This window comes from Macaca thibetana, chromosome 9 (assembly GCF_024542745.1).
Source record: "Macaca thibetana thibetana isolate TM-01 chromosome 9, ASM2454274v1, whole genome shotgun sequence".
NCBI lineage: Eukaryota > Metazoa > Chordata > Mammalia > Primates > Cercopithecidae > Macaca > Macaca thibetana.
This window is the reverse complement of record NC_065586.1, coordinates 10,918,701-10,929,247: the sequence shown is the minus strand read 5'-3', so window position 1 is coordinate 10,929,247 and position 10,547 is coordinate 10,918,701. Positions and strand designations below refer to the sequence as shown.

The 10,547-nt window shown below is 45.1% G+C and overlaps 1 protein-coding gene across 15 annotated transcripts in view; it reads right to left on the bottom strand.

The window, feature by feature from the left end:
• Nucleotides 1-10,547, bottom strand: part of CELF2 (CUGBP Elav-like family member 2) — an 866,203-nt gene that overhangs the window by 316,626 nt on the left and 539,030 nt on the right. For 4 of the 15 annotated variants that reach the window (XM_050802666.1, XM_050802665.1, XM_050802664.1 and 1 more), the window contains exon 1: nucleotides 5,311-6,122. The exons of 10 other annotated variants lie outside the window; for them this stretch is intronic. In XM_050802666.1, coding sequence (XP_050658623.1) covers nucleotides 5,311-5,465 — 155 coding nt within the window. In that variant the 5' untranslated portion in view covers nucleotides 5,466-6,122. Of the gene's footprint in view, nucleotides 1-160; nucleotides 185-5,310; nucleotides 6,123-10,547 lie in introns of those variants that run through there. One more of the 15 variants, XM_050802675.1, reaches the window with a different exon arrangement.

Here is a 10,547-nt window from a genome sequence, read left to right as displayed (position 1 = left end):
TCCCCGTCACGCCGCGCCCCGCTCAGTCCTCACCCGGACCCCCGGACCCTACCCGGTCCGCGTCCGCCCCACCGGACCCCGGGACTCCGCGCCCGGCTCGCCGGTCCCCACTCGGACCCTGGGACCCCGCCCGGACCCCGGGACGTCGCGCCCCGCTCACCCCGCTCGCGGGTCCTCGCCCCGGCCCATGGACCCCGCCCGTTCACTCACCCCGCGGGGACCCGGGACGCCGCGCCCCGCTCACCCCGCTCGCGGATCCTCGCCCCGGCCCGTGGACCCCGCCCGTCCCCCACTCACCCCGCGGGGACCCGGGACGCCGCGCCCCGCCCGCTGGTCCTCACCCGGACTCGCGGACCCCGCCCGGTCTCCGGGACGCCGCGCCCCGCTCGCCCCTCCGGCAAGCCCCGCGCCCCGCACCGCCGGCGCCGCTCGTCCGCACCCGCTCCCTCCTCCCGCGTCCCGCGCCGGCCTCCGAAGGCCGAGGGAGGCGGCGGCTCCGAAGCGGCCAAGTCGCGCCCGGGAGCCGCGGGCGCCGCCCGTCCCCTTCGCGCCGCCGACTCTGAGGGGAGGACGCCCGCTCGCCCGGCCTCGGGACGCGGCGCCACTCACATTCTGTCAGGAACGAGCAGGCGGCTCTCGACCATCATGTCCGGGAGGAAATCCAGCTTGAAGGCAGAAGTCATGTTCGCGGGCGCACGCGGCGGCGGCGGCGGGGGGCGGCTCTGCGCGCGTCCGAGCGGCCGCGGGCGGCGCGAGACGGGCAGGGACAGGTGCGCGCGGCCTCCCCCGGCGGCCGCCGAGCCGGCACTTGTCACATTCTCTCCTCGCGCTCCGCCAATCCCCTCCGAAATCCAGCGCCGGGGCGGCCGGCTGCCGAGCGCCAGGTGCGGCGGGCGGGGGCGGAGCTCGCGGGGCGCCCGCCGCCGCTTAACCCCTGCGGGCCCGCCGGCCCAGAGCGCGGCCCCGAACCCGGCCCCGCCCCGCGGGGACCCAGGGCGGGCCGCCGCCGCCGCGCTCACCGCCGGGGCACGGCCAGACTTCTCAGGGTCTCCCGGGCCCCCGAAGGCAAACCCGCTCCCCGCCTGGCTCTGCTCCCCCGCCCGGGGGTCCCTGGCAAGAGGCCGCCGTGGCCGCTCGCAGTAGGTTTAGGGCCACCCGGGCGCCAAAGCCCGCTCCACTTCCAGACCCGAGCCGCGCTCCCAGAGCCCAGCGGCGGGAGGCGAGCAGCCCGAGGGTTCGCTTCGATGCTCCTCGGTGTGGTGTGCCTGCCCGGGCAGGAACTAACGGCGATCACCGAAAGGGTATAGGAGGTTTAGGCGAAGTAAAGATCAGATATATGACCCAAGTGACATTTAGGGACTTATCGCAGTGCCCTAAGGAAGACAAACCTGCCTCTGCACGATGGCACTGCCTCTTCTGTCATCTTGCAAACACTAAGAAGTATAAGCGGCTGAAAATAAAGTCATAAATCACGTTTTCTACACAAACGATAAATCATGAATCTGCCATTTCCTAGTATTTAACACAATAATTAGAAACCAGCTGAGTGAATTCACGAGTGTTAGGTCTGTAATGTAAGGGCCATGAAGCTTAAATACCCACTTAAGATTTGTGGCTGATTTACTAACAAGAATTGAGAAAAATGGCCAAACTCTTAGGAAAAAAACAGAGAAGCTGGCGAGTTTAATTTTTAAGTGATTTGCATAAATTCTGGAAAATTAATTCGTTTCTAAGGTGACATTCTAATTGATCGTTCTCATTGTTTAGTTGATTATTTGGGTAGCAAACTTTTCACAGTGTAGTCAGAAGTATGTAAGACTTCGTGGCGTATTTCACATTCTGAATCATAAATTGCATACGAAAAGTTTAGTTTACTTCTTAGGGAAACCATGACTTGATTTTGTAATGACATCTTCAACTTTAAGGGCAATGTAAGTGTCTATACAGCTATATGCTATATACCTAGACAAACATGCATGCACACACACATTATGGTTTTGTTTGAAATACGTAATTTTCAGTCTTTGTTTTTCTAAAAATCAGAACTGTGCTAGGAAGCTGGGCTTTCTCCTCACAAATTATGCCTGAGGATACCATCACACAAACCAGAGGGTTAAACAATCAAGTCACAAGTAGTTAAATGTATCAGACATGACATAGAGAAAATATGATTTTAATTTTTTTCTCACCAGTTTCTTGTGTGATGACAGCTAACTATCTTTAGAGGTTATGAAGGCAAATGGATACTTACATACCAATTTTAAATCCAGGTTTGATGCATTGAGCAATATAAAGTATCAGACCTGGGATTTTCAATTAAGTCCACACGTGCTTATTGGACTTGGTTGCCTTCTTCAGCTGAACAATATATCTGGCTTTTGACCTTCGATTTCCAAGATCGTTAGATGTAGGGCTAAACTAACCTTAATTTTTTAAATACTACCTTACTGGAGGAACCAGGTCTAGGCTCCTAAGGAACTGAGAAATGGTCGCAATCGAGTGAATTCTTATGCTCCCAAAGGGCCAAACTTGACCTCAGACTACTAAGCTACATTTATTCCCCAGCTACTGTTCTGCCTTTGAAATTACAGGATTTTAGTTGGTCTTTCAATTATCTTAATAATTAGCTGGATAAATGAAGACAAACCTTGACAGTTCTTGGTTTTCCATATGTTATTTGCATAAATAATATATACATATATAATGAGCTGACTATATAAAAATTATTTTAAGAAAGGAGCAGAATTGGCCTCCAAAACGGAAGCAAAACACAACTGTATTAATCAAAATGAAAAACATTTTCTAATCAGCCATAGCATAAAGTTCCATATATATCTACATTCTATAAGGTAGAACATGTTTCATTAACATGTACGCTTCTGAAATACTTATTTTCTCTTTAATTGCATGTGAATTAGTTGGAAGAAGCTGTAAGGAAGCCCTCTTACTGACTTAAACCTTCTCAGCAGTTTGTTAAATTCTAGCCTCAAATCCCTTGAGGCAATAGTGGATTCAAAGCAGCTTTTAATCATACTATGAGGAGGGTGAAGTAGTATGTAAGTAGGTCATAGAGAGAGAATTCCAAGTGCATAGGTTACTGCCTTATTTAACTACTGTGTAACATAGTTTTCAAAGCACATTTGCTTTTGCAATTTAAAGATATAAGCAAAATCAGGGTCAAATATAAAAGAAAACTCATTCTACATGGGATATGGTGATGTGAACCGAGGAGAGCTTATGGGGTGTATCTGAGTTTAAATACTTTGGCTGCCAAATACATAAATAATGTAGTGATTGCATAGGCACTTGAGGTAGGTACCAGAGGGAAACAAAATACTCACACACATCACCCCCCCACCATAGGTTATTCACAACAGTCTTCCATTTGTAGCTTTCATTTCTAATATCGAGTCGGTTTCCATGATCACAGCACATACACAAAAGCCATTTGTAAAAATACAAATTTCAAAAGCTCTTGAGAAAACAAAACAAGAACACCCAACCAAATACCACCCGATGAAAAGCTTCAATTTCTCATTTCACTGCTTTGGTAGGAAGAAAAAAAAAAATCTAAAAACAACTCAACGGGGCCCCTTTTTTAATTTTCATGCAGTAACGAGCCATCAGGTATCATGTTTTGGCAGGTGGAGTTATTTGGCAGACAGCTCTATGGGGTCGCTGTTGAACGCTCAGGTTCAATGAAGCTATTTTATAGCCAAGGATCTTATTGACAGCAGTGGAGGGGACGACGCCATCAGCTGGCCCCACCTGTGGATGTGAACCAGTTGGTGACACCACCCTGTGTTGCCATCACTGGGGACCAGGCTGTCCTGAACAATGAAGTTTCCTCATAGTTTTAGCTGCATTGTAGAAAAACCTTGAGCTCTTCTCTCGCCCCATCCCCCTACCTTCCCTAATTGTCTCCTTTTTTTAATCAACTTGCTATTCATTTCCCAAACAAAAGGCAATTCAAGAATTGGAAGCACTTCAAGGGAAAGTTTCTGAATGACCTCATTTTATATGAGGCCTTCCCAGGCAAGGGAAAGCACTGTGCCGTTTCAGCTCCACTTCCCTCTTGGAACCTCATCTCATACAGAGTTTTGTCCACAGGTCATTGTCTGAACACTGAATTATCACTGGCATTAAAAAAAAAAAAAATCAATAGAAACAGTGCTAATAAATGCATTTGTACACAGAGTACAAACTGCTTGAATTGGAATACAAACCCTTTTTCTGCCACCTCACTCAATGAATGAACCAGAATACAGTCCACTGACTAGAGATCTTTCAACATTTTTGTACAAAGTTGCTACTATAATTTAGGGACTGGTACTCGATATATCGTGACCCATGTTTATAACCCAATAGTTAATTTCCTGCTCCTGCAGACAACCCTGTATATCTTGTGACATTTCTATTTTTTATTATTCCTATACACAGCTTCCCATGGTAGCATCACTTAAAAGACAGTAGCTATCAGCCCTGCAACTACAGAACAAAGATGTACTAGCCTTGTTCAGTCAACTCAAAAAGCCACCTTTACTGAAGGATTTCTTTTTCCTTCTCATTTCTGGCTCGTCATGACAAACCAGGATGCAAAACATCTTTCCTCTATCACATTTGCAAATTCAAATTTTATTAGCATAGCTGTTTCAGTTAACAGCAACAGCAAAGAAACAAAAAACAAGTCTAGTGTGCTCACAGCCATTTGGAGCAAGCAGTACAGGCCCTGTGAGGGGATTTCCCATCATTGCCAGGCAATACATTTGAAATCCACATGAATTTTAAGTACCTGAGAGAGTATCTGACTTTGTGACCACATGTTTGTTCTTGGCTTACTGCAGTTTCATTAGCAACTTGCAAAAATAAACATTTTTTAAATGTGTTAACAAAAACCCCATACATATCCTTAAGTGATATATTGTAAGCCTAGCTCTTGTTGGTTCCACAATGATATCACTTAAACAATAAATATTTATATCGCCAATTATAAGTTTTAAATGATCACTTATTTTCCCTCTATCTTGATAACTTCTGGAACGGTGACATTATCACATTTCTAAGGCGATTTAAGTAAAAGTAAATGCCAATAAAGATGAAATCGTTATTAAGCTCATTTTACATTTTTTCAGGGAATAGTAAGTAGTCACCGTTGCTTGAGAATAGCTTCTACTGGTTTCTATTTATTTTTATTTTTTGCAATCTTGTGTTTTTCTGAAGCTGTTTTTCATAGAGCCAAAATACATCATAGTGAATTTATCTCCCTTGTGAAGGGACCTTCAAGCTGAAGACGGTTCCTTGGATACATACCTTCTCACTCGCAAAGGAGGGACCCCGCTAGCGTGTTCTGCAGCTTCCAATCCAAGGGAATGAAATGTCAGCACTGTGGATCTCTCGCACCCAGAGCCCAACCATCTCATCACTTCCCTCTCTAACTTGCCCTTTCCTTTTTCTCCTTTCTCCATTGTACCAAGATTGCAGGCCCTTCCTTCCTTCCTTCCTTCCTTCCTTCCTTCCTTCCTTCCTTCCTTCCTTCCTTCCTTCCTTCCTTCCTTTCTTTCTTTTTTTTCTCTTTCTCCCTTTTCTCCTCCTCTCTCTCAAATGGGAGCCAGACAATGGCAGAAACTTCCTCTCCAGCTGCGTGTCTGAGAAGGTAGGTGGCTACCAAAGTGAAGAGAGGAGCCTTGGGTTGCTCGTCTGCCAGAGAAATCACGTTTGACTTGCCTTGACCAAGGCTGATTTCTGAACTAGGAACAGCTGTCTTCGCAGTGAGCCCTGGGATTCCTTTCCAGACGTTACCAGGAAGAGGAGGGGGGAGGATGGAAGACTGTCCACTGTGAAGGGAGTCAATAGGATGTGAAAATTGGGAAGGAGACGTCTGGGGAAGGGGTGGGGAGAAGAAAAAGATTTCCTTGTCTAGCACTGTGATTTGCACATGGCAGGCACTCAGAGAAAAAAAAAAAAATCCTTTGAAGAAATGTCCCAGTGCCCTCTTGAAGATGCCGAGATTTGTCAAACTATACCAAGTGCCCTTATCTGGTGCCAGCCTGGCGGCAGGAACAAAATTTACACTTATCAGAATGAGGTTTTCATTCCTTCCCAGTCTGCCCCTCACCACCCCCACCCCGACAACATGTTTTCCCCAATTGGCCAGAAGTTCTTATCTTACTGTCACATGGTGTTAAATTTTAGAAAAAGGAGAAATTACCGCTTGACAAACTACAACAGCTGAACAGCAACAGCTGGGAGGACACAGTTGCGGGCGTAACATTCGGTCCCAGAGAAGGCAGCAACAGGTGGGGTGAAAGGAAGAGAAATGGACGTGGTAAGCTTGAGGGTGGGGTTGTCTGAGACGGATCTTGGCAGGAATCAAATTCTCCACTTCAGAGGGAATCTCTCTGGGCATGACAGCCCCATGTGCCTGAATGTCTGTCCTTTTTCTGAACAAATACATCTTGAAAAAAGAGTGAGGATTAAGAGACTCAAAGCTTTGGTTTCTGTTAAAATGAAGCACATGAATCTACTTGACTCACTATGGTAACTGATCCCTCCCTAAGAGCTCGTGGTCACTGGGATGAGAAGATATCTGATCCAGTACATGCAGATCAGAATTTTCAGGGCAAGCGCTACTTTCAGACTGAGGAAGACATGGTGAGGCTTAAGAACCAGACCTGTTGGATTCAGCATTTCATTCTGTCAAAGAGTTGACTGACACCGGGAATGAGTCATTTAATTTTCTGATTCATCAGCTAGACCTTTCTCTTAAATGTGGCCATTCCGTACTTCCTAATAGAGATGAATGGCTGAAAAATCAAAGCCTACCGTGATCCTCAGATAAGAAGCACAATGTGTTAACCTAATTATCACTACAGCAATTATATAACCAAGCTATTAAAGTGACATGTAGGTTGAAAATACATTAAGGTTTTGAGCACAGGAAATTTATTTTTTTCCTATAATATGGTTCAAATCTCCAGCCATTTTTAGCCAAGGATAGAGGTTTTTGAAAATCCCAAATGACTTTCTATTTAACTTTACTTTTGATGCTAATTCCCATGAAGTCCATTAGGGGAATTTTTTTTCTTTCTCTTAAAAGAACTACCCAAAACCTTCAGGCAAAAGTGGTATGGCTATCTAGTCAAGCTGAGTGGAGTATGTTCTATCTTGTCCTTCCACTATCGCTGTATACAAAGTGTCATGTGACCTAATCACTTCACCTCTCAATTTCCTCTGTATATGAATAGCTACATATTTGCCCCGTTTCATAGGAATAGGGCACGTAAGAGAAGAGGAGAGATGTAAATGACTTTAGGGTCTGAGGAAGAAAGGGGATGAAGCTAAGGATTGTATTTTGCTGTCTTTCATAATAAAAATGAATTCAGGGTGTCCTAATGACATCTTCCCTCTCCCCCTCACCCACCTCCATCTGCCCATCTTTCAGGGCCCAACTCAACTCCCCTGTCTCTGCGTTGCGCCACTTGATCCCTCCTCATCCACTGTCTACTCTTTCTTCCATGACTGTTGTGAGCTCCTTGAGGCCCCAGACGATGTCTTTCATTGAGCACTCCATGTATGTTTATTGCTTGATTGGTTTTCATGGCAGTGTGACCTATTTTGGTCCCCTAGATGCATAAAAATTCACTTTTTAATTTCATAATGCTTTAAAATTGTCTATTGTTCCTTCTGACATCTGTTCCCATTACACAGATTCAAGCCCAAGAGAAGTGAGGCATGGGATGCTTTAATTCAAAGACCTCCTCAATTGTAAGGTGAACAAATGAGGGTATAGAAGAGAAAGTTGTTAGAATCTATATTGCTACTTTCAAAAATGTTTCCTTCCTTACTTGCTAGATGCTTTCTGCATTAGCACCATGCTCCATTTCTTCAGTCCTATGCCATTCCCAAAGCTGGCACTGGAAGGTAAGTTTAAAAGAGCTGTAATTTAGGAAGGGCTGAGCAGCTGAAACTATAAACAGTGACCAGGGATTTGACCTCAGATCCTACGTGACGGTTCCTCGCTGAATTGTATAACTTCCCCACTAGTTAAAGCCAGGAGACACAAATCAACGTCTGTGCAGTGGAACCACAGCACGAGAGAAAGAAATGTCTTTAAAATGTCAACTATTAAATAGTTATACTGTCAAGGTGGCTCATGTGAGGTGTTTGGCTGAATACAGAGTCACAGTTCCTCCCACTGTGTCTACAGGCCTGTTACTTTACCTCTCTCTCGGGCTCAGTTTTTCCATCTTTGAAATGGGAATAACAACTACCGTTAACTCTTGTATATCTGAGGATTGAATTGTACAACATAAAAGTAACCAGTTAGTGTAGTGCTAGGTATACAGTAGATTGTTAATAAATTTCATTTTTACTCCTTATTTCTATTATAACACCCCCACCCCTATCTTTGTTAAAACCTACAATGGGCAGTTGGAAAAGAAGAGAGAAGGCCAGTCCTGACTTGATTGTTCTTTTAGTACTGAGGTTTTCACTGATACTTCTAAGGCCTGTAGCCAGACCCAGAGGGAAGAGGGAGGTTATCGTTTCTGGAGAGCAGGCACCAAACATCCTGAGGCTTGGAATGAGGTCTCCATTCCTTTTTATCAAATCAGTTTTCAAAAACAAGGTCAACATGAGTTTTCATTTACAGACATGATACCTTAAAGGCATCGCCGAATGAGCAGGTCAGCCTTCTCATCGAGCCCAGAGGAGAGCTGGACTCTCAGCCCAGGTTGTTCACAAAGCAAGGCATGAGCAACATCGCAGGGCCTGTTGTCCTGGTGGGACTGAGATGGAGAGCCCTACCGGAAGGATGAAAAGCAACTCATCAATTTCCACATAAAGGCACAACTGTGCCCAAGTTAGTCAGTTCACAGACCTGCTAGAAGCCCGTGATGCTGCCAGTAAGCTTCAACACAGAGTTTTCTACTGATTGCAGCTGCAGGCCTTCTGAAGAAGGGGATGAAAACAGCCATGCATATCGAAGGTGTATCAGCATCATAACTTGAAACCTCAAGCTTTTCCTTTCCATAACAACCAACTTTGTGGAACTAAATAGTCTTGCAGGGAAACTCTAGTTTTTATCTTTTTCTGAGGGCATGCTGCCAGTCCTGCTCCCTAAACTCTAGTGATGCATCATGATCCTAAACAGCCAATCATGGGCGGGTCAACCTGGAATGGGCTAAAGTAGCAGGAGTTCAATCTGCCCGTGTAATACATGTCACTCAGGGCTGGTGTCACCCTCTCTCCACAGATGCCATTTCCTATTAACTTTGATGGTCTTGACATACAAGAAAATGTGCTGGATCGGTCACACAGAAGAAAGCTGTGTGTGTGGGGCGGGGAGATAAACACACCTGTACATGATAATTGCTGACGACATTCCATGAAGCAGAACGGTGTGTTTGGGAACAAAGTGTACCTCATCGAAAATCAGGGTTAACCAGCAACATCTCTGAGTTGAATGGAGGGTCCGACACACACACACACACACACACACACACACACACACACACACACACACACACAACTTCCATCTTAGTCCGATCTCTATGAATTGGTGCCATTTAATCAGAAAGGTGCTTCAGCTCTAGGACACTTCATTTCAATTCTGAATGGGCTACAACATTAAAACCTCATGCATCCTGTCCCTCCTTGGACACTCTCTTTCCAATGTCAGCCAAGTCAAATGCTACGAATTTTAATCCTCTCCAAACCACTGCCTCGTCTTTCCTACCGAACAAAAGTCACTGTTAGTTCAGAAAAAGACTCCTATATCCAGTAACAATTACAGAAGCATTCAATAGTTTTATGAATCAGGAATGCTCCCCACCCCAGATTCCCCAGGAATTATCAAAATATGCAAAGAAATTCAGTGAAGGCTAATAAAGGTGACCCGAAAAGGCATTATTGCCACTGAATGGACTTGTGATCCTTACTGTTCCAGGAAGTACAGATCAATGCCATGAAGAAGATGATGCCACAAAACAGACTGCATTCTGTTAACGACTGTTACAGAAATCTCTATACAAAGAAATCGAAGTGGGTATTTCTAATACCCACTAATTACTCACTACCATGATGACAAAATCAAGGTATGCTTTTGGTCTATGAATTTGGACACCTTAAATACAGAATGATCATCCCCACGTAACACTCTTCCTTGTGCATTTTACTTTCCATCAACCTGTGTGTTTCCATGGCTGTGCTCAATGAACTTTTTATCAGCCACGTTTTCACCTAATTAACCCCCCTGATTACAATAATTAGTATTGATTCACTCTTTGAATGACTTCCTCGGTCGTCTAGCACAATCTGCATTTGCTACAAAGTTCTAGATATGAATATTAATCAAATGCTCGCATTTGTTTTTCAGCCCCAAAAGGAGATTTTTGCAACTGTATACCCTCTTATTTTTAAAAAAGCAAAACTGTCGGGTTTCATTTTAACAAATCAAGGAATATTCATACACAGGGGTTAGAGATCTCAGTACACATCTATATGAATATTCTGCTCATGGCAGAAGGGCTTAGGGTGCAATATTTACT